Source organism: Pocillopora verrucosa, chromosome 5 (genome assembly GCF_036669915.1).
Source record: "Pocillopora verrucosa isolate sample1 chromosome 5, ASM3666991v2, whole genome shotgun sequence".
Lineage (NCBI taxonomy): Eukaryota > Metazoa > Cnidaria > Anthozoa > Scleractinia > Pocilloporidae > Pocillopora > Pocillopora verrucosa.
Window position 1 is genome coordinate 25,145,853 of NC_089316.1, and position 24,323 is coordinate 25,170,175.

Consider the following 24,323-nt stretch of genomic DNA (forward strand, 5'->3'; position numbering starts at 1 on the left):
AATTAAATACTATTACGCTGGTGTCAAGGGGAGGGTAAGTAGAGGAAAATGCTTTGGGCGACAAAAATGTCGGTTCTTCTCTAATTAACTCTACTTTAAGCAATTGTTCACTAAACCGCCACCTGCTGCTGCCCTGGGTTTCCATGACACTTTCCTAATGAAAAAAATAAGTATTTATGTCATGTTCTCGCATTGTCGTAATTCATCAAGTAAATACGGACCCACATAGTAAATTTAGTGCCATCAAACTCGAGGAATTAAGTGTTAAAACTCACGCCGAGCTTGTCACCGCCTTCTTCTTTGCTCTTTCAAGATTTGGCCTCTGGATATAGGCTCTACCTAAAGCCACCGGACGAGACGGTGATCTTAAAGACACAAAAAGGCCGAATTCATGTTTGAAGGTTCAAAGGGATCTCTGGCCAAAATTTTCTGGAAGATTCTCTTCCTTGCACCAATGATTGGTGAGTATGAAAACGCAGCATGGTAACCTTCTGAGTTGCTTACTTTAAGAAAACTTGATGTATTAAGAAGGCCATTGGAGCCATGATGCACTACGCATTTTATTTTATATTTCACTGGTTTTTGGGTAGAGTTCTTTATTTCCTCAATCTTTTTACTTATTCATCTATTCATTTTGATATTCAATTACCGTAAAAGAAAGCCGTGGATGCTGTTGCTCACGATGAAGAACTTAATACTGCAACATTTTTCATGGTTACATGACCGAGTTAACCATGTCGCTTTACATGTTGTCGAAACCGAAACTCTACCAAATATTTACTTTAATGAGAAGGAAGTCTTAAAAAGGAGCCACAGCGGGTCAGTTTGTCGTTCATCTTTTTTTTTTTGTTCCTTCAGGAACAAATACTACCTATTTATTTTTTTTTAGAGGGCACGGTAACGAATCCTGCAATCTAATCGGTTCTTTACCCGGTCAGTATTTTCCTATCTCTGCTCACGGGTCACTGTAACGCTTTCGTGAATCGCCGAGTACATCCCAAATTTCGTTGCCATTTTTAATAAATATCCCTCGTTTTTTCCGGCTGGGCATTATTTTTAAGTAAACACGCCGGTTGCTACCTCAAGCCGATAAATAACTTATGAATCCTCTCTTTTCTCTCTCTCAAATTACTTTGGTTGACAGAAAAATATTGGTTTCAGAATGAACTTGTGTAAGGAATAGTGTCATTACGTCGGTTGACAAGAGGTCTAAAACCCGTCTGCAATTAATTTTAATCGTTTAGAAAAAGTACCTGGAAAGGTAAAACGTGAGGTATTTGGTCACAGTTGAACTGAACGATAGAACTTTCATTCATTTAATATCGAATTTTCTCCGACAATTTGTTCGAAGTGAAAGAGCGAGCGAAGTTTTAAATCTAGTTCTACATCAAGTCTTTCCGAGTCCGTTCAATTTGGACATTTATACCCTAAATTGCACAACAGGAACTGAAGGAATTTATTGAAAAAAGGCCGCATTAAATCCCTTTGTGTCTCGTTGGAGTGTGCCATTCGAATTTAGTTTTTGTGGAGGAAAGCAAACAAACGAGCAAACTCTCACAACTTCAAAATAAAAAATTTGAATTTACTCACAATTACTTTCCTCGCCGTTTAATTAATGAACAGAAGTAAATCTTCGTATATGAAGGAATTGTCGATGAGAGTGAATAACACTTTAACAAATATTCTTGCGCTTTTTTTTTCTTGCGCGTTCTCTAATTGACAAGTGTCAGGTTGTGACAGATAGTTGTAAAAATAATGTTTCACAGTCTGTTTGGAAGCCTTTTAAATCACCTTTATCCTTACGCAAATGAAAATGTTTCGGTGAGGCATCTCTCTTTAAGTTGCATCACCTCCATTTTAACTACCATTTACTCTCTCAAAAATTGTTCAGTTTATGGAAGATCTTGCCGTATCTACAGCCCTAAATAATTTTGGTTCTCTTGGAGAATTTCGTCAAGTTTAAAAAAAAATAAATGTATTTTCAAGACCTCGATCACAGTTTTTCACAATACGAACCTCCCAGCCGGCAAATAACATGTATTTATGATATTATTCGTCCATCCATCCATCCATTTATCTAGTGCGAATTTGTTTGTTTTTTGTTTGTTTGTTTGTTTTTCTTTTGGAAGGGGGAGGAGAGGGAGAGATTTTACATCTTATTTGCCTTATCCTTGCCAACTTGCCCTTCATCTCCAACGCCATCATAATGCCCTCCCCAACTCCCTATCCTTATGAAATGATGCAGGGATAAAACACCTATTTTATCAAAGCATTTCCCTCTATCGCTGAAGGTCTGTTTTTTTAGATGTAGGTATCAATACGATGGTTTTATTACTTATAGTTTAATTTTCGAATATTTGCCGCTGAAAGTATTCTCATGAATTTGCGTGGTCTCTTGCTAAAAGATACCTGAAGCAGTCTATTGCAGTTAAAATCTCTGTCACAGGACCAAATTTATTATCGGATGTTGGGTACGGTCAAGCATATTCTTTAGAATTTAACGTTTTTACTCGCGTAATTATCAGTTTCAGATCATAGTTACCAGTGTCCTGAGAGTTACGGAGAGTTGAAACTTAAAGGGGTACAAGACACCTGTCAGCGAATTGAAAACGGAACCGATCCGCCTTGGTTAAGAATCAACTCCCATTATCTATGTCGTCGGTACTGTATCCTGACATGGTGCAGAGACTTCGCTTTTTGTCTCAAGCAATCCGTTTACTGGCGAGAAGAATGCGCTCGGGGGATTCGTAAACTCATTTGGGGAGGTCGTTCTATAAATATAAAGGTGGAGTCTGTAAGCAATGGCCCATCATATAGCTTTGACGTCCAAAGATGTTACAAGCGCTCAGGATGGCCAATTTACATAAATATAAGGTTATTAGATGGCACAGTGCAAGTAAATGGTATGTATATGATTCCCTTTCTTTATATAATGAAATAATTCATTATCTATTCTCTTATCCATTTTATCCTTAAAAGCACCAGTCTCTCTGTTCACCCGATAATACCTTCATTCCTTCATTCATGTGAGAATTAATTGTTTGAACCACTCATTTAACAATTTCGTGTTTTCCACACTCTTTCATTGACTCATTTATTCATTTATTTGACTCAGCTATTTATTGCTCTTATCTATTCAAGTTAGTGACTTATTACTTTTTCGCGTATATTAATATGTGTCCTTTCCACACAGGTGCTAAGCCAGAAGTGGAAAACTTCCGTAAGGAGGTATTGTATTTATATTCCCTTTTATTTTGTTGTTTTTCTTCATGTTTTACAGTAAATCACTTTTGTGACCACTAAGTTAGTTTCTGCTCTATGTATTCATTAATTACATCATTATTTGATCATCAAACGTATTTCCGACGAACCAATTGAAATTTCACTCATAAAAAATAGTATCTGCTTCGTTGATTTCATTGTGTCAATAAAAAAATTGATCTTAATGGCTCGTTGCGCATCCTGACCTAACATATATGATAAGTGATAAAATAACACTATGATATTAGTATGGTTTACCAATTATTTCTTTGAATTAAACCACTTCACCGTTTGCGTAGGATATCTTCAATTCTTTAAACACCAATCTTCAGCGTCTTACAAAAGAAGGACGCAACAAAAGTCAACCAAAGCAGGAAGAGAAAATGGACGTCTTTCTTGAATTGACCTCTTTGGAGACATCCCTGTTGGAATACGGACAGTATAACCTCAATCGCACATCAAGTGAATTTAATATGAGCAGCATACACATGGGTAAAGCACTTTCTAAATATAATAAGTACATTCGACATCATAGTCCCTCCGGTTCAAGAGATGGCGATGGAAAAGCGTTCATCGCACAACATAGCCTTACCACAGCATCCTGAGGCAATAAATCTGTAATACACTAAACTAATTATCACTGTTCTATCCTTTAACCCCCTCGAATTTTGATAAAAAAAAAAACTGATTATTTTGTCCTCCTTAAAAAGCTTTAAGGAACTTTTCTCGCTCATTGACATTATACTCACTTTGTTTTTAAATCGATCTTTCTATTTTTATCATTGTTCTTATTATTAGTGGTGGTAGTACTATTCTTACTATATATTATTATAATTATTATTATTATCATTATAATTGTGACAATTTTTTTTATTCTTTTCTCCAAGATGTTCTTGTCAGGAAAACCTTCTACCAAAACCACAGCCACCACTTTCGCCTGGATGAACCTACGGGAAAAAATCTCCTAATCATTCCATCGGCAAACTTGGACAACGGTTTGAAAATTTAATTTTTTTTAATGTGCGGTGTTTAGACGATTTGTTCTTTTATCGATCCATTTACTTATGTGTTCGTTTCGATTTTTTAGTTGATATAGCACAATTTTCCACAATTCGTAAAATTGTTACATTTTTATCTCTTTCCCAGGTTCAGTGATACTCGGAGTGATATACAAAGACCTCCATCAACTATTTATTAGAAACCAACCAGAGAACAGTACCCTGAACAATTCAAGGTCTCCTAGCGATTTGAATTAAACGTATATTTCACATCTTTGAATACATCAACGCTTAATTAATTCCTTCAAGCTGAAAACTGGAGGGTTTTAATCTTGCTTGGAAGTGTACATTTAAAGTTTTAATAATTCTGACTTTAACTGCTCCGAAATAGGGAAGTCAACTCCATGATTATGGCTGCCACAATAATTCCTTCGCCCACGAGACTACGGGAAAATATAACTTTGAAGTTCAAAAACATGAAGGTAGCATGACATATGATTTTCTTTTCATGAAAATTTTTACTATACCGTGTCTTTTCTGGTTGAGATTGAGTCGCTGTCTGAAATGAAAATCACTTATTTTTAGCCTACCTGCGTTGCTTATGAATTCAAATTTCGTTAGATTTCGATATATAGTCCACTTAACAAATAGAGAAGCCTTGACTGTGCTCTGTTCTGTTATAAAGCACGCAGGAAGCGGCTAGAGCACGAAAGAAGTGTAGGGAGAAACACGAGACGTAGTCGAGTGTTTCTTCCCACTTCTTGAGTGCTATAGCCGCTTCCTAAGTGCTTTATAACAGAACAGAGCACAGTCAAGGCTTCTCTATTTGTTTTATAATAAAGAATCCGTTAAATTCCCCAAGCATTACTTTCAATTTTCAAAACAAACTTTATATCCAAAGCGAACAACAATGTCGTCAGCATGCTCTATACTCTCATAAAGCACGCTACAATAAGCCAATCAGAATCCTTGTTAGAATGGTTCAAATAATCTGATTGGCTGTACAAGACTAAAGCTGTCAAAAGTGTCAAACCATCAAAGTTCACATCCTACGACAGTTTACAAACTAAAATAGTTCGGCAAGTCGAATTTAACACTTTTGCCTGAAGTTTTTAAGTCTCTAATACAGAATCTCGAAGTGAAATGTTCAGTGAAATTCAGCCGAATTATGGCTCATAAAAACACGCGAGTTTTTTCCACATGACAAGGTAGAAAACAAGCTGTTCAAGGCGAATTCACCGGAACATGAAGATAGCTCGTGATGACAGCGCTGCAAAACTCGGCTGCAGTGACTGATGTGAATTGCCACTCAACGTATCGGAAAGGATATCAGAGCAAGCTCTTATTTTTTCACTCGAAGGGCGGCCGATGTAGTTTCTGAGGCTTGCTTTACTGTGATGACCGGAGATCGCCATGATGAGCGAGCCGCGATGAACTTCGGCATGATCATATTCGCTCAGACACCGTCATGATTAGTATGAATTTTAACAATTATGCAGTTTGGTTATATTTTTCATCATTTCTGTTTTGTTCTGTTTTGTTTTTGAACACTGAACTTTATATACTATACGAGTGTTAGCCGTGTTTGATTTTTATTACCATACGTAAGCTTGCAATCTAACTGAGCATGAAAATCTTTAAAACTCGGAATGTTTATTTTGTTTTTCCTTTGAGGATTTTCGTATCTGCTCACGTTTTAATAACGTATATTACGGCGCCTGGTATGTTTACAAACCTTTGTTTGATTCTTCTGTTGCTACTTGCCGGCTCGCTTCAGTTCCGAAATTTCACTTTCAATTATCGGGAAAAAGCTAAAAAGAAGTCCCGGAAAAGGTCGAACATAGTACGATTGGCAGATGGGGTGACAGCTTTAGCTCAGTTCTATGCTCTATACTCTTATAGAGCACGCTCTTTCAACCAATGACAGCGTGCGTTATATACGAACTTTATTATAAAATGCGTTATGTTATGTATCTTTCATGAATTATGTTTTTTTGCTATTATTTCCATTATTTTAGGATGCAACTAACGAGAAAAAGTGTATGTTCTGGAACATGTTCGATGAGAGGTAAATATAGCTTGATTGTCTCTCTACCTTTTTTTTTCTTCTTGTTTAAGTCATATCATGAGGCTAGCATGAAGTTGATTAAGTGGGAATAAGGTATGATTTATGCTTACCAGTTTCTTCTTGGTCTGATGCGATCACTTACATCTGAATGAAGTCAAGCTGCGAAAGAGTTCCAGTAAGCTAAATTGTGGTGCCTTTTGTTCAAATTTTTCACATGAAGCTCTCCACGCGTGAAGAACAAAGTTTTGAGAAATTGTGAATGCGTGCAAGTACTTAAAAGGATCATCGTCTAACAGTCAAAGTTTGTCACCTCGAGTACTTATCAATATTATTGGATATGGGGCTCCGTCCCCATGACTTGCACTAGAGTCTTGCATGATCGATAACTTATCTATTTTACGTTTCAGTCCCACTGGCTGGTCAGGAGAAGGGTGCTACGTCAAATCTACTGATGCATACCAAACAGAATGCACGTGCAATCATTTGACTCATTTTGCTGTTCTTCTGGACACATCATCTGGTACAGAGACTGCCGATATATCAGAGGTAAATGTCACCACAACGCCTGCAACTCCCCTGTACGATAATATCTGCTTGTATATTCAAACACATACGTATTATTTTAACATTTTAGTTTTTAAAGTAGAATAAAACTTGATTAAATTGATGTATTTAGATTTGTAAATCTTTTGAAGTATTGTTATTGTTTATATTTCCCCTCGTTAAAGAAAGACGAAAAGAACTTGGAAATTCTCACATACGTCGGGCTGACCCTTTCTGTTATTGGTATCACATTGACGATAATCAGCTATCTTACTCTCACGTGAGTAAAGTGGTTAGAAATTAGAAATGTATGTCAGTCAGAACAGTAAATAACTGATCGAAAAAAGTTTGCACATACGCTGAGTTCTGTCAATGGACAAACAGAAGTGATAATCGTGCAGTACTAACCGATTTGCCTATTGTTTGCTTACTTCTTCGAGTTGTATGATGACGAGAAGACCTAGAATCATTATCCTTAACAACATACCTATCTTAACTTCTACAAAAGAAAGAAAGGGTAAAATTTTGGAAAATAAAGGGAACCAACAATCACCTTAATTGTTAATAAAGAATATCTCTTTTATGTCTTTTTAAATGTTTTTTCCTTTTCTTTTCTTTTCCTTCTATTTTTTTCTTTCGTTTTTGTTGGCGTGCCAGAGACATGAGAGGACCTTTATCCCAGATTCGAGTGAGTCTCGTCACTTGTCTTGGTGCAGGACAAATCCTGTTTCTCGCCGGGATTGGAGCGACTGGGAACAAGGCAAGAATTCTGTGGAAATTGAAATATTTACTGTCCAGAAACGAAGAGGCCAATTGACACGCAGAAGACTGCGATAAATATCAACTTCGAAGAAAATGAAACTAACGCGATTTAAAGGCTTTTCGAACAGTTTTAAGTACTTTGATCGTGTTTTTTAGGTCGAATATTATTTTTCTTCTATTTTAGTGAAAACGGCTTTTATGGTGAGCGGTGCGTCCTCGAAATCTCTCTAGGCTTTTGGATCAGTCAGTTTGCAACAGAAGTCAAGACGACACGCCTTATCAATATTTACGATACAAATCAATCATGTATGTATCATTAAGGCAAATTGCAAATTAACAGAACTTTCCTCTTTCGCCTTCCATTTTCCCAGGGAGGTTGCCTTACAGTGGCAGCCCTTATGCAGTATTTTTTGATGGCTGCCTTTTGTTGGATGCTGGTCGAGGGAATTTACCTTTACCTGTTTGTTGTGAAAGTTTACAACGTTGGCGACAAATTAAGAATGTGCCATGGAATTTCATGGGGTAAGGTACTCTGTGGCTATTAAAATATTTAAACACTTTTAATTACCACCCTTTTGTGTTTTTTACAATATAGTTACCTATGTCTCATAAGTCCAACTAATTTAGGTAGCAGTTTCTTCGAACAATTTGTCTTCGGTTCTCGTTCACACCATATTTTTTGTGCGTCCTTGTTCTGTAAGGAATCCTCTCCGAATTCAAGAATACGGGGACAGGAACATAATCTGTCACTTATATTGCATACTTAAGTCCTAAATATCGCTTAATAGCGGTACTTAAGATTAATATCCAATGTCGAAAGGGAAATTCTACCCTTGACGGGTGGGAATTAGCTAAGTTTCATGTCTGATTCTTTTTAATCCTGTAGGCCTTCCCGCGCTCATCGTTGCCATATCACTAAGTATAGCAGCAGGAAAAGATGGGATCGAAAGTTTTGTGGCTGATAAATAGTGAGGAGAATTTCATTGTACTGGTCTAATGTCATCCCACCCAGCTTTCCAAGAAGTTATCTGACGCAAGTATTTTGGAAAACGAGCAACTATCTTGTTAGAGCTGAACCAAATACACGTGTGGATTAAACAATAATTATTTTCCGTTTTTATGTATTGGCTTACTGTTATTGTGTTTCGAGATAGAAAACCTAAAAATTCTGAGTCTGAAAATCGGTTTTAGATCGGATTGTTCAGGCTGCAATTATGGATTCCATCAGTCAATATTCTACAGAAAAGGCGCGATCAACGCATTCAATGTGTGGAAAATCCATATTGGTATGTCAAGTAGTCATTGACAAACAAAGGATCTATTTCTAGTTTTGTTTTCTTTTCGTTTTTTGTTTTACTTTGTTTATTTACTATTATCTGTTATTTTTTTTTCATTAAAGCTGCTGGATGTCTTCTGCCAATGGCCTGATCTGGATATTTATAGTATTTGTTGTGCTGATTGAATTTGTGAGTGAAAATAACCAAGATTATCATTATCGAAACTAAAAAAATCTTTCATGGGGCTCATATAGGTTTATTTCCTTCTTTAAGTTCAACATTCTGATCCTCGGGCGGGTTATCAAGGAGATGGTGACTATGCAACAGGAGAAGGACAAACATAGCGAGCAAATAAGGTATGGTCTCCTCCATAAAAGGAAATCCGGTTTCAGGAATATTGGGTCTTTGAATCAGCTCCTTCTCTTAAAACGACAATCTGGAATCTAACCTTTTCACAAATCTACTGAGGAAGAGTCCGAAATCCGGAACAGTAACAACGAGAAACCATCTTGATAGAATTACTACCTAATAGTGCTGTATCATCAACAATCACATCATCAACAACCCCATGTTTTGCTTTGTTTTGTTTTTTGTTTTTGCTTTATTGTTGTTGTTGTTTTTTATTTTGTTTTGTTTTGTTCTTTTCCAGACTTGGTGTCAAGGCATGCATAGTTATGATTCCTCTGCTGGGGATCTCGTGGTTATTTGGGTTATTGGCACCATTACATAAAGCTTTCGCCTACATCTTCACGATCCTCAACTCTACACAGGTAAGATGTAGATAAAGGTCGAGGGAGATCAAAAGATGTTATATTCTGTCAGATGCACAATCCCGGGAACCTTGGGATTGTGTTATGCTGAATTCATTACTTTTCTGCCAGCTCAGTGGTTTAAAAATTGTTTAAATCTGGTGAAATCATAATCAACTTATCATCGTCATAATGAAAAAACTTCTCACTTCTATTTAATTCAACAGGGTTTCTTGATCTTTCTTCTTCACTGCGTGAGGAACAGCGAGGTCAGTGATTTATCGTTAAAAATTGCATCACAATGTCTGGTATTATATCGATTTTTTTAAATTACAGTGGAAACCAGGAAGTTCTATTTAATTTCGATGCCATATCAAAGAAATTAAGCCCTAGTTCGAAGGGCTCGTCCCTAGATCCGGACTACCTGGACAAGCAAAAGCAACATGACAAAAGGAAGCAATGTAGGACCAAAATTATCATTATTTTCACTTGTTCTGATGGGTTTGGAGCTCCACACGTGCACAGGAGCTCCACTCAAATTCCCGTGTCTGAGGATGGGGGTGTGGGAAGAATGGAGAAAAGACATGGGTTTCAGATCAGTCTCTTTTACGGCGTAAAATGTTTGAGTATAAGGTTAATGTTGATAATATTTCCTAAGCGCAAAAAAGGAAGAATTATACGCCCTTTTTTTTTCTTTTTTCATTTTATATCGATACCTGTCTAGATTAACTCCAGATAGCTGAATGACGTCAAATATAGTTGTGACTTGTAAAAACTGGCTGTTGTTGAAAGCCCATACATCATAAAGTCAAAGAAAAAAAGAGTACGACTTACAAACTCCTTGAATGCAATAATGTGGCTAATTTAACTTGCACTTTATAGGTAAGGGCTCGTTTGAAAAGAAGGATTCAGGCCATCTTCCCAGCTGTGGATGATGGGACTAGTACAAAACGAACATCCGTTGTGCCCTCGGAAGTAAATGAGGATTCCACAGCCATTGCTGCGCCCAGAAAAATAAAGGTTCAGCCACTGAGTAGCGGCGAAAAAACTAAAAAAGTTCCGAACAAAACCTCTGTGTAGTTGTCAATTTGTTACATTGTACATAACAACTATAACTTTGTAGTGCGGCATATACAAGGAAAATATTGTAAGTTAGGAATCCGGCAGCTAATTATTTAATACAATATCAGAATAGAACTCTTACAGAAAAGCCACGAAAAAAAAACCAAAACAAAAAAATTAATAAATAATAGGGGGAGAAAGTCGTTATCTCTAGTGACGAAAGTCCTAATTTGTTTCAAGTTTTTTTGAGCTGCTTATGCCGAACCTTAAGTTGGCTTGTCAGTGCATTTTCGGTGACCAGAGCTCTGTTTCTATACAAGAAACTATTGTACGTTTAGATTTTGATCTGCTTTTTGTAGATGCATATGCATTTTGAATTTACTTCTGCTAACTGATAATTACCAAACGTAGAGCATTTCGTGTTCTTAGAATGTTTATTTAATTGATGAATCCATGGTATGACATTTGCATCTGCTTTCAAAAAGATGGAAACGGCCAACATATAAAGCTAGTAATAAAACCTCTCCGTGGAGATTGAGACCATATTGATCTTAGCATGTCTCTTTACAGCGTAGGTCTGTTCTCCTCTATAAAAAAAACACCTTCGGCGCCCCTCCCCCCCCCCCCCCCTTAAGGAAAACGAAGCAAAGTTTAGGCTTTGTAATTTGGTCGATATAGTCTCTTATCACCACTTTAGGGGTTACTGTACTGCCTTCGCTCTGCAAAACACTACAAGGATAGGATAAATGATGGAGTGTTATGACTTATCGTGGCTTACGCATGCGTGGGCCATCAAAGTACTGGACGTGGCGTGGCTGAATGAAGAAGTTTAACCCCAACCAATTTTGCTCCCTTCTTTTATGTGCACGTTATAGACCGTCTGTCTTGTTGTCACCTTTCAACAAAACAAAAACAAACAAAAAAATCTGTACAAAAAGCACACAAAGAACCAAATGCTTTTCTAGTCAAGATAGTGATTTGGCAATTGTGATTATTTACCGTGCTGCATATATTTCCTCCATTGAATGTGAGCCGATAACGGCGATAAAATCAATTTTCCTTGAGACACTACGTGTTAGCGTTACGAGCGTTTAAAAATAAAAGAATGGTAGAATTAGAATATCAGGTATGTTTTCTATACCGCGTCTGTATTGTTTTCTGTTTGATTAATTGTCGGAGATCCGATGGTCATAATCACAAATTCTAGTTTGATATGCATGCGAAAACTGAAAATAATATTGAACCTAAATGGAATGTTCTATTATGGAAAACCTCATCTTTTTATAAAGCCTTTGCCACCAGTGTGTAAGGCGATATTGATCTACCCGTCATCCACCTGTTTATGTACGTAATTATGACAATTTGACATTGGAGATGTTATAACGAGCCCATAAGCTTAAAAGCTAATTTCCTTTTAGGCCATTAGTGGAAAAGACTCGGACTCAAACCGTTTACAGTCTCACTCCGCACTAAGTGAGACTTGCATCAAATCATTTTACATCGCTGTGTAGGGCCTAGGTGAAGCAGTCTGAATAAGCAATATTTCGAGAAAACTAAAGCTAAAAATAGAGTTGTGAGCGAAAGAAGAAATAACAATTTATTTAAATGCTAAAATATGGGAGAACTTTTCATTAATAGGTTTATAATTGAAGGCCTCGCAGACGTTTGATGACGTTAGGAAAAGAAATAGCAATGATTATCACATCCTTGAATCCGCCTTAATTTTTCCTTTTCTTCTTTTCCTCTATATCCTTGACCTAATAATTCTCGTTTTGCCGGCATTAAAATGAAATATTTTATTTCCTTCTAATACCAATAGAATAAGGTTTAAAATCCTTATTTTACATCCTTCAATTGCCATCTGCTGTCAACTTAGTTAATGTGTTGTCTTAAAAATGTCTATATTCGTAATAACGCCAATCAAATAGTTTGAGGAGTTAAATCTTAAAGAAAGGTTTTTACGTTTCAAATTGTCAAAGGAAAAATATAATTTTTTTCGTCTTTCATTAAGGGGTACAAAAAGAAGGGAAATATATTGTAATTAGAGACTTTCCCCAGGCAGAAATGATAAAATATTCATCCAAAAATTTGCTCAACCTCATGACAGTTTGTCATGCAAACTAGAAAATTCAGCCGTTTTCAATAAGGACACCTATTGAGTTGAACACTCTTTGTTTTGTCTTAATCCTCACTCATTACACATTTCTCATTGGCGATTTTGTTAACACAAATACGCCAGTCTGCGCCTGAACTATGGGTGAATTAGAATTTTAAAAAATATCGAAAAAAAACAGTGGTGCGACTCATTGACTTTTCATTAGCTATTTCATATTAAGAAAATAGCAAGTTTGAAAACTATTTTGTTGGTGGGGAATTTTATTGGAAAAAAGTAGCTAGGGTGAGAACATTTTCGTTTCCTCTATAACGAACACAATGAAAAAAAAACATCCGCTTTGAGCAATTTTTAATTCACAGCCACCTGCTATTTTCCGAGTGGTTTCCATGACACTTTTGGGTATGAGAAATAATTATTCTTGTCATGTCTTGCTATTGTCTCAATTTATAAAGTAAATACGGACCCAGCTAGTCAATTTAGTGCCAACAAACCTAAGGAATAATGTGTTAGAAACTCACACCTAGTTTGGTCTCTGCTCTATTCCTTGTTCGCTCAAGATCGAACGTATCTCTGTTTGTAACGTCTACCCAAAGCCATTGAAAAAAAGATTAATACCTTCATCACTATTTCACGAGATGGTGATCTCAACAATGCCGAATTCATATCGGAAAGTTAGAAAGGAAACTCTAGCCAAAATGTTCTGGATAATGGTTTTTCTTGCACTAATGGTTGGTGAGTATGAAAAAGTAAAATGGTAACCTTTATGTATATAAACTTTTAAAAAAATCGATATGTTAAGTAGGCTATTGGTTCTATGTTGTACTTTCAATTTGGCTTGTTTTTCGACGGAGCCCTTTAAAGCTCTCTTAGACGCTCTTTAAAGGAAAAGTACGGTATAGAAATTTTAATTCTGGTGAAAGAACTCTTCCTTAGGAATCCGAAAATAATTCCCGTTTTATCCAGTTCGGAACGGAACCCACACAAATGCAGTTGAAACAAACAAATTCCAATTCGCCAAGTACTGAGACGTCATTTGTGGTAAAATTGATATCCTAAGCTAACAATGTTCGACAACGGAAGAATTCCTGACGCTCTCCATGTAACATGAGGCTCTGTTTATATATACATCAAATAAACTTGGAATAGGAGACCTCCTATATAAAATTTTCCCAAGGTAGGCTATGTGGTAATTCTTTAAAGTACCCTTTCTTTCAATTTTATCTTGTTCACTTCCATATTTATATTCCATAATTTACAAAAGTAAAATAGTGAATTTCCTTGATCTAGTGACCTCCATTAGGTAAACAAAGCATACAAGCTATAAAGGTCGATTTACAATTTAATCAAAACTATAACAAAATTCTCGAACGTGACTGGTTATCATGAGCCTGATTTGAGCACTAATAGGACAGTGTACGCGTCATGCTTGTAATTGGACACTGTAATAGGACGGTTTACGCGTCATGCCTGTGTAAGTGGACAGAACGCGTCATATCCGCGCGCTATTGTCTCGCATTTCCCCTAGTTAACTAATGTTTTTTTTTCTTTTGTTTGTTTTTTTTTTAATATAAAAACACATATCCGATGTCTAGTTTCTTTCTCGAATTTTGTCATCGTTTTGATTAATTGGTAACAGGACTTTGTGTCGTCCAATTCTGTCTGCAATCATACCCGCTTAGTGGTCGTCCGATTTTCTTAATCATTTGTATGATTAGAGACCGAATTGGACTCCACTCAAGTTGACAATAAACTTCTACTGTTTTTTTTTTTTTTTTTAATTTTTTTTGTGTGTGTGTGTGTGTGTGTGTGTGTGTGTGTGTGTGTGTGTGTGTGTGTGTGTGTGTGTGTGTGTGTGTGTGTGATTTCTCCGGTTTTCGTCAGACTAGCTTGCAAACAACTTTAGCGTTTTGTTTGGATGAGGTTTGTGAAAAATTTTTATTCTGTCGTTGCCTACTCTTTTGACAGATGATCTTCGAGTCTCTCATTTCTCACTTGGTGGTTGCCAACAAGGGCTATTCTGAAAACATTGGCTAGTAAACACACAGCTTCAAATGATCCGTGCTAAGTAACACACTGAAGCTTGGCCCTTGCAATTTCAGTAACAATTCACATCACTCAATTAGCAATTTGAAATAAATCCGTCGCGGGCACTGCGCTGTTCTTTTGTAGAAACTCAAAAATTGTCATTCCAGAAACAAAGATTTTATTTTAGAAGAATTAATTACCTCCGATTCCAGATCGAGTCAATCGCCAAGAAAATTCATTTCTTGAAAGCATAAATTCTTGTTTTCTGATGGCATCTCATGACAGTTGCCGCAAGAGCACCACTCGCGATTTCCAAGTCGTGAGCGCGTAGATGTCTCTCCTTTTATCTATTCCTGAGTTTCTTCGTCAACAGCGATTTCTTCTTCTCCTGAAGCCGAGCTATGTTGCGTCTCAAAAATGAATGGGCGTATTACACCGTCTTGATTAAGATCCATGTCGAGAAGTGAGTCAGTATCGCTCTCTTCGCCGCTGTTTTCTTAGTTTTTTATCCTTCTTGGTCGAGATTACAATGCTTGATCATCGCTACGTCAAAACAAGGATAGAGGATTTAAATTTTGAAATCTCAATTTTTTTAATCGTGATTTCTGGCAACAAAAACACAAGGCATGTCAGGAACTTTTGATTTAGGCAAACTTTTTATAGAACGTACTTCCCCTTTGCAGGGAGGGGATTTCACTTCTTAAGTATAATACAAAAACTTTATGTTTTATCAAAGTATTTCCGTCAAGCAACGATTATTTGTTCTGTGCTTTAGCAATATACGTATAAACGTGGACGATGGCTTCTTGTGTTTAGTTACAGCTGTGTGATGATTTTCGTTGATTTTCGCGCTGAAACCAAGGATACCAAAGAGTATGCTCAACGATACTTGAAACAGGCTATCGCATGGATATGTATTTCTGTGCTCTTTTTAGTGACTATCGCATAGTCTTTATCGAGCAACTAACTGAAATGAATAATGGAAATTGTGACAGTCACCAACGAATGTTCTGCTCTCTAGTAATAATCTAACAGGAAATTTAAGCTGAAAAAGAAATGTTTGAGTCGTCATTGAGAGTTAGGTACAGTCAAGTATTTTCTCTCAAATTTAATCCATATTTGTTTTTCAGGTCATAGTAACCAGTGCTCCAGAAAACACGCAGAAATGAAAGTTTCGGGGATAAAAGACAACTGTTCGCGGGTTGATGACATAACTAAGGAGCCTCCGTTAAAAATCAAATGCCGCAGAGGGAATTGTGCTGAATGGTGCGAAACCTTCGGTGATTGTCTCCAGCAATCCTGTGAGTGGCGAAAAAAATGCGCACGGAAGTTTAAAAAACTCTTTAGGGGACATCGCCGGACAAAGATCAAGGTGAATGCCAGAGGAAACCAGTCATCATATAACATTGACGTCAAATTTTGTGGATGGAAGGGTCGTTATCAAGTTTACAAGTTATCTGATAGCGCATCGCAAGAAAATAGTATGTATAAGGTTCCTTTTGTTTTAAACATGAGATCATTCCTCATTAAGAATTTCATTAATTTGTTTATTCATAAATCCATCCGGCCGTCCTCTCTCGATCACTCCTTCGCTCTTTCGATCCCAGTCAGTCATCTATCAATCTCGTGTTTTCCTTAATCATCAGTTTACTTTTTAATTTATTTATTATTATTATTTTTTTATTGCCCCCTCGTTTATTCAAATTACTAAACCATTTTTCGGGATTATGATGAGTGCTATATATACGTCCTTTCTACATAGGTGATCTGCAAGAAGGGGAAAACTTACGCAAAGAGGTACTCTATTTATGTTTTTGAAAAAAACATGTATATCGCTTTTAATTTTTTGGGTAAGAATTTAGTTCTCGCTTCTTGATATGCCTGCATAGATTACGTCACTTTTCATCGTGAAACTCCTTTATGCAGAACTGTCTGCATCCCCACAATTGACATGAAAAGGACGTTGCTGTGTTTATAACACGGAGGCAATGCGAATGTTGATATTAACGCACACGCAGACCGTAATAGATATGATGGATGATAAAAAAACATCATGGGACCTATTTACAAATAGAGAAGCCATGAGTTTGCTCTTTTCTGTTGTAACGCATGCAGGAAGCAGTAAGACACGAGAAGTGATCTCCCATCCCCCTCCCCCCCCCCCTCCTCCCTTCAATAAACTTGCTACAATAAGCCAATCAGAATCCTTGTCAGAAAGGTTCAAACAGTCTGATTGGTTGGACAAGGTGTCATAAATTTCAAACCATCAAAATTCATAAAATATCAAAGTTCTGCAATAGATTACAACCTGGAATAATTTAGGCGGCCGATGTAATTTCTAATGCTTGCTTCACTGCGATGACCGGAGACTGCCGTGACGATCTAGCCGCGATGGACCTCAGCATGATCGCTTTCGCTCTGGCACCGGCTTGATTTGTATGAATTTTAACAGTTATGCCAGTTTGCCTATATTTCTCAAAATTCCGTTTTGTTTTGTTTTGTTTTTCAACACGAAACTTAAACTAGATGCGAACTTTTGTGTGATAAGGTTTATCGTTCCCTTTTTAAAATTAAACCATTTTACCGTTTTTTTGAGGATTTGCTCAGCTCTTTGAAGTTCGTTGCCCTTTTTAAAATTAAACCATTTTACTGTTTTTTTAGTACTTGCTTAGCTCTTTGAAGTCCGTCACTGAGTTTTATTCCGATGAGATACGCAACAAAAGTGAAGATAAGAAGGAAAAGATAGAGGAAATGTTTTTTGAATTGACCACGTTGGAAACATCCTTGCTGGAAACTGCACAACTCAAATTCAATCACACAACAAGCGAATTTAATATGAGCAGCATTTATGCAGGTAAGGTATTTTCTTAATATAATAAGTATGTTGAACGTCACTGTCGTTCCGATTCAAGGGCTGGCCATGAAGAGATGTCCATTACATGAAATAGCCTCGCAATAACATTTAAGGACAACATAATTATACTAAGCATGAATAAACTAGTTCTTACTGTTCTATCTGTTTCGATTAAAACCTGATAATTTTGTTTTCTCTTAAAAGGCTTAGGTAACCTTTTTCCCCTATCAAGTCAAACTGATCATTTTTATTGTTGATATTACTAATTGTTATTATTGATATAATTTTTACACCTTTCCGTTAGATGTTCTGGTCAGGAAAACTTTCTACCAAAATGAAAGCCACCACTTTCGTCTGGAAGAACCTAACGGGGAAAATTTCCTGAGCATTCCATCGGGAAACTTGGACAATGGTTAAAAAAGTTTATTCAAATATTTCGTGTTCCAATATTATTTACTTGTAAATGTATTTAGCTATGTTTTCATTTTAATTTTGTTAGTCGATATAGCGAAATTCACGAATTCGTTTCATCTTTATCATTTTCTCAGGTTCAGTAGTTCTTGGAATGATATACAAAGACCTCCATCAATTATTCATCACTAACCAGACAGAGAACAGTACTCTGAACAATTCCAGGTCACCCGGCAATTATAACTATACGTTTATTTTCTATCTTTGTATGCACAACGACTGATAAATTTCCTTCACGCTAGAAACTGAAGGGTTTTTTACGTTAGACAATTTATATCTATTTCTCTTCTGTATACTTGAAACGGTGCATTTGAAGTTAAGTGATTCTTACTTTCATCGCTCTGAAATAGGGATGTCACCTCCATTATTATGGCTGCCACAATAACTCCTCCACCCAAGAAACTTCAGGAAAATATAACTTTGAAGTTCAAAAACATTAAGGTAGCGAGACTTACGCTGTTCTTTCCTGCCGATTTTGTTATACCTTGTCATTTCTGGTTGAGATTAAGTGACTCTATTAGCTGTCTGAAATGAAATTCGCCTTTTTTCAGTATGAATGTATTGTTTATGAATTCTAATTTCGCTAGATTTCGATTTATGGTGCAAATTGTGTTTCATTACATAATTTATTATTGTTTCATTATTTTAGAATTCAAATAACAAGAAAAAGTGTATGTTCTGGAACATGTTGGATGATAGATAAATATTATTCGAATGTCCCTCTTTTTTTTTCTTCTTTTTCTTTTTTTCTATTCAACTCTTATCATGAGGCTAGCGTTGGGCTAATTAAGTGGGAATAATGTATGATTCATGCTTACCGGCGTCGTCTCAGGTTGATGCGGACACTTATATCTAAATTAAGTCAAGTCGCGAAAATTATCCAATTAGCTAAATTGTGTTGCCCTTTGTTCAAATTTTTTTTCACGTAAAGCTCTCCATGCGTGAAGAGCAAAGTTTTTAAAACTAGTGAATACATGCAAGTTCTCACAGGAATCATCGTCTAACAACCGGATTTTCACACTTTGATAAGTTACATTCATTAAAAGATATGGGGTTCCGTTCGCATGACTTGTGCACTAAAATCTCACTTGATCGATAAATTATCTATCATACGTTTCAGTTCCATTGGCTGGTCAGGAGAAGGGTGCTATGTCAAATCTACTGATGCATACCAAACAGAGTGCACCTGCAATCATTTGACTCATTTTGCTGTTCTTCTGGACACATCTTCTGGAACAGAGACTGCCGATATATCAGCGGTAAGTGTCACCACAACGCCTGCAACTCCCCTGTACGATAGTATTTGCTGGTACATTCAAACAAATACCTATTTATTTAACATTTTAGTTCTTAAGGTAGAATAAAACTTGGTTAAGTTGATGTATTAAGATTTGTAAGTCTTTTAAAGTATTGTTTTCATTTATATTTTCACCCATAAAGAATGATGAAAAGAACTTGGAAATTCTCACATACGTCGGGCTGACCCTCTCTGTAATTGGGATCTCATTGACGATAATCAGCTATGTTACTCTCACGTGAGTTAAGTAGTTAGAAATTATTAGAAATGGTTGTTAGTCAAAAAAGTGGACAATTGATCGCAAAAATGTTTCCAAGTATGCTGGGTTCTGTCAAAGGACAGACACGAGTGATACTCAGACCGTACTAACCGTACTTTGCTCCTTGTTTCCTCATTTCTTTGAGTTTCATGATGACGAGAAGACCTGGAGCCATCTACTGTATTCCTCGAAAAAAAATAATGATACGAAAAAAAAAGGGGGGGGGGGGAACCCGTATCACTAACAATATCCTAGCCCTAACTTCTTAAAAAGATAGAAAGAGTTATATTTATAAAATAAAGGGAAAAAACAATCACCTACATCGTAAATAACGAATGTCTCTTTTATTTCTTTTTAATGTATTTTTTCTTCTCTTCTCTGGTCTATTTTTTTTCTCGTTTTTCTTTGCGTGCCAGAGACATGAGACGACCTTTATCCCAGATTCGAGTGAGTCTCGTCGCTTCTCTTGGAGCAGGGCAAATCATGTTTCTTACCGGGATTAGAGCGACTGGGAACAAGGCAAGAATTCCGTGGAAATTGAAGTTTTTACAGTCCAAAACTGGGCAGTTTTAAATATTTCGGTTTTTTTTTTCTTTTTTTTACATTTTTACTTTTGTCGAAAATTAGTTTTCTTGTATTTCAGTTAAAAACGGGGTTTATTATGAGCTGTGCTTCCTCTAAATCTTTCTTTTCGATTGGTCAGTCTCCAAAAAGAGTCAGGACGACAGCATTATTAATATTTACGAAGCAAATCAATCATGTGTCATTGTATATATCATTCAGGCAGATTGCAAAAATCCGTTTTCGTTTTCTATTTTCTCCAGGGAAGTTGCGTTACAGTGGCGGCCCTTATGCAGTACTTTTTGATGGCCGCCTTCTGCTGGATGCTGGTCGAGGGAATCTACCTCTACCTGTTTATTGTAAAGGTCTACAACGTTGGCAACAAGTTAAGAATGTGCCATGGAATTTCATGGGGTAAGGAACTCTATGGCTATTAAAATATTTAAACACTTTTATTACCATCCTTTTATGTTGATCTAGTAACCTATGTCCCAGAAGTCCAACTAATTTTAGAAACAGTTCCTTCGAATTCAAGAATACGCGGCCAGGAACATACTCTATCACTTATATTGCGCAGTACATTCCTATATAGCTCTGACTAGGGGGTTCAAAAGGTAAATATCTAATGTGGAAAGGAAAATTATACCCTTGAAAGGTGAGAATAAGTTTCAAATCTGATTTTTGGTTCAATTCTGTAGGCCTTCCCGCGCTCGTCGTTGCCATATCACTGAGTATTGCAGCTGGAAAAGATGGGATCGGAAGTTTTTTGGCTAATAAATAGTTAGGAGAGTTTCATTGTACTGATCTAATGTCATCACACTCAAGTTTCCAGGAACTGATGTAACACAAGTATTTTAGAAAACGAACAACGAACTTGTTACAGCTGAAAAAAATGCACGTATAAATAAAAAAATGATCCTTTTTGGTTTTTTTTATGTACCGGCTTATTGTTATTGTGTTTTAAGATGGAAGACAAAAGTTCTGAGCCTTAAGATCGGTTTTGAATCGGGTTGTTTAGGCTGTAATTATGGATTCCATCAGTCTATGTTCTGTAGAAAAGGCATTCAATGTGTGGAAAGTCCATATTGGTATTTCAAGTAATCATTTACAATCACATCATCTATTTATAGCTTAACCTGTTTTGTTTTGTTTTGTGTTTTCATCAAAGCTGCTGGATGTCTTCTGCCAATGGTCTGATCTGGATATTTATAGTATTTGTCGTGCTGATTGAATTTGTAAGTGAAAATAATCAGGATAATCATTATCGAAACTAAGAAAAACTTCCAAGGGGTTCACATGGGTCTATTTTCTTCTTTAAGTTTAACATTCTGATCCTCGGGCGGGTTATCAAGGAGATGGTGACTATGCAACAAGAGAAGGAGAAACGTAGCGAACAAATAAGGTATGGTCTTCTCCATAGAAGGAAATCCGGCTTCCGGAATGTTGGGTCTTGGAATCAGCTCCTTCTCTAGAAAACAACAATCTGGAATCCAACCTTTTCAAAAATCTACCGAGGAAGAGTCCGAAGTCCGAAAAGGAACAATGAGAAACCATCTTGATAGAATTTCTACCCAATAGAGCTTTTTCATCAACAATCACATCATCAAAAGTACCTCATTTTGCTTTTTTTTGTTATTGTTGTTGTTTTTATTTGTTTTGTTTTATCCAGACTTGGTGTGAAGGCATGCATAGTTATGATTCCTCTGCTGGGAATCTCGTGGTTATTTGGGTTATTGGCACCCTTACACAAAGCTTTCGCCTACATCTTCACGATCCTCAATTCTTCACAGGTGAGATGTAGATAAATGTCTGTGGAGATCAAAAGACGTTATATTCTGTCAGATGCACAGTCCCGGGAACCTTGGGATGGTGTTATGTTGAACTCATTACTCTGCCAACTCAATGGTTTAAAAACTGTGTAAATCTCGTGAAAATCATAATCAAATCATCATCGTCATGATTTTAAAAAAAAAACTTCTCACATCCCATTAATTCAACAGGGTTTCGTGATCTTTCTTCTTCACTGCGTGAGGAACAGCAAGGTCAGTGATTTATCGCTTAAAATTGCATCACAAGGTCCGGTCTTACATCGGTTTTTGAAATTACAGTGGAGACTAGGAAGTTCTATTTAATTTAAATGTCATTTCAAAGAAATTAAGCCCTAGTTCAAAGGGCTCGTGCATAGAAACAGACTAACTGGAAAGCAAAAGCAACAGGACAAACGGAAGAACTATAGGACCAAAATTATCATTGTACTCACATGTTCTCTAGGGTATGGAGCTCCACAAGTGCGCAGGAGCTCCGCTGTTAAACAAATTTTCGTGGCTGAGGATGAGGGTGGGGGAAGAAAGAAGAAAGGACATGGATTCCAGATCAAGAGTCAGAATATAAATTTAATGTTGATTATATTTCCTAGAGAGAGAAAATAAAAAGAAATTATACGACATTTTTTACATTTTATGTCGATACACGTGCAGATTAACTCCAGGTGGCTGAATGACGTCTAATTTAGTTGTGACTTGTGAGAATTGGCTGCTGTTGAAAGCCTGTACATCACAAAGTCGAGGAAAAAAGAGTACGACTTACAAACTCCTTGAATGCAAAAATGTGGCTAATTTAACTTGCAATTTACAGGTAAGAGCTCGTTTGAGAAGAAGGATTCAGGCCATCTTTCCAGCAATGGATGTTGGAACTAGCACTAAACGAACATCCGTAATGCCCTCAGAAGTAAATGAGGATTCCACAGCCATTGCTGCGCCGAGAAAAATAAAGGTTCACCCACTGACTGACGGCGAAAAAACTAAAAGAGTCTCGAACAAAACCTCTATGTAGTTGCCGATATGTTACATTGTACATAACAACTATAACTTCGTAGTGCGGTATATACAAGCAAGGTATTGTAAGTAAGGAATCCGTCAGCTAATTATTCAATATAATATCAGAATAGAACTCTGACATAAAGGCCACGAAAAAAAAAAAAAAAAAACCAAAACAAAACAAAACGATAGTCAGGGAAGTAAGTAAGTCGCTCTCTCTAGTGACGAGAGTCCTAATTTGTTTCAAGTTTTTTCAGCTGCTAATACTAAACCTTAAGTTGGTTTGTTAGTGCATTGTCTGTGATTTGAGACCAGAGCCCGGTTTCTATACAAGAAACTATTGAACGTTGAGGTTTTGATCTGCTATTTGTAGATGCATATGCATTTTGAATTAATTTCTGCTAACTCATGATTACCAAACGTAAAGCATTTCATGTTCTTAGAAAGTTAATTTAATTGATGAATCCATGGTATGACATTTGCATCTGCTTTTAAAAAGATGGAAACGGCCAACATTTAAAGCTTGTAATTAAAGCTCTCCGTGGAGATTGAGACCATATTAATCTTAGCATGTCTCTTTACAGCGTAGGTCTGTGTAAAAAGAAAAAAGAAAAAAAAACACTTTTGGCATCCCCCCCTTAAAAAACCAAGCAAAGTTGAGGCTTTGTAATTTGGTCGATATAGTCTCTTAACATCGCCTTAGGGGTTACTGTACTGCCTTCGCTCTGCAAAGCACTACAGGGATAGGATAAAGGACAGAGTGTTAAGACTTCCCGTGGCATACGCATGCCTGGGCCATCTAAGGACTTGGCGTAGCCTGGCTGCCTAAAGCAGTTTAGCTCCAACCCATTTTGTTTCCTTCTTTTTTTTTTTTTTTTTTCGTGCATTTTGGACTGTCTGTCTCTTGTTATCACCTTTTAATAAAGCAAAAACGAAAGAAATTTGGACGAAAGACATTCAAAGAACCCAATACTTTTCCACTCGAGAGACTGATAAAGCAATATCAATTATCTACTGTACTACACATTTTGCTTCCGCTGAACATAAACTGATAACGGCAAGTAAATTAATCTTCCAAAAAAACATTATGTGTTTGCGTGACAAGCATTTAGCATTTTAATTACTATTTCAATCATACTGCCTCAGGTCATTGACATAAAGACCCTGACAGCTTTCAACTGAAAAAAAAACACAGAATGGTAGA

General features: G+C 36.6%; 2 protein-coding genes across 2 annotated transcripts; both read left to right on the forward strand.

Annotated features, from left to right (window-relative positions):
• The first annotated feature begins 225 nt into the window (after positions 1–225).
• Positions 226–10,905, forward strand: LOC131781240 (adhesion G-protein coupled receptor D1). Its single transcript, XM_066167786.1, has 18 exons — positions 226–461; positions 2,526–2,903; positions 3,194–3,228; positions 3,561–3,753; positions 4,149–4,256; positions 4,408–4,495; positions 4,651–4,741; positions 6,278–6,327; positions 6,735–6,873; positions 7,056–7,150; positions 7,528–7,630; positions 8,004–8,154; positions 8,519–8,600; positions 9,032–9,098; positions 9,183–9,265; positions 9,559–9,679; positions 9,886–9,927; positions 10,541–10,905. Exons 1-18 carry the CDS (start codon positions 392–394, stop codon positions 10,736–10,738), a joined length of 2,094 nt encoding a protein of 697 aa, XP_066023883.1. The 5' UTR covers positions 226–391; the 3' UTR covers positions 10,739–10,905.
• Positions 10,906–13,312: 2,407 nt separating this feature from the next.
• Positions 13,313–23,694, forward strand: LOC131791835 (adhesion G-protein coupled receptor D1-like). The gene is made up of 18 exons (XM_066167785.1): positions 13,313–13,568; positions 15,992–16,342; positions 16,624–16,658; positions 17,523–17,715; positions 18,020–18,127; positions 18,264–18,351; positions 18,537–18,627; positions 18,836–18,884; positions 19,300–19,445; positions 19,627–19,721; positions 20,159–20,261; positions 20,567–20,717; positions 21,002–21,083; positions 21,472–21,538; positions 21,623–21,705; positions 21,973–22,093; positions 22,304–22,345; positions 22,938–23,694. Exons 1-18 carry the CDS (start codon positions 13,472–13,474, stop codon positions 23,133–23,135), a joined length of 2,100 nt encoding a protein of 699 aa, XP_066023882.1. The 5' UTR covers positions 13,313–13,471; the 3' UTR covers positions 23,136–23,694.
• Positions 23,695–24,323: the final 629 nt, after the last annotated feature.

Coding starts and splice junctions, on each gene's coding strand:
- LOC131781240 (XM_066167786.1), top strand. CDS start 392: ATGTTTGAAGGTTCAAAGGGATCTCTGGCCAAAATTTTCTGGAAGATT. Junction 6,874..7,055: donor AGACTGCCGATATATCAGAG/GTAAATGTCACC, acceptor CCCTCGTTAAAG/AAAGACGAAAAGAACTTGGA. Junction 7,151..7,527: donor ATCAGCTATCTTACTCTCAC/GTGAGTAAAGTG, acceptor TTGGCGTGCCAG/AGACATGAGAGGACCTTTAT.
- LOC131791835 (XM_066167785.1), top strand. CDS start 13,472: ATGGTGATCTCAACAATGCCGAATTCATATCGGAAAGTTAGAAAGGAA. Junction 18,885..19,299: donor CTGGAACATGTTGGATGATA/GATAAATATTAT, acceptor TATCTATCATAC/GTTTCAGTTCCATTGGCTGG. Junction 21,706..21,972: donor AAACGTAGCGAACAAATAAG/GTATGGTCTTCT, acceptor TGTTTTATCCAG/ACTTGGTGTGAAGGCATGCA.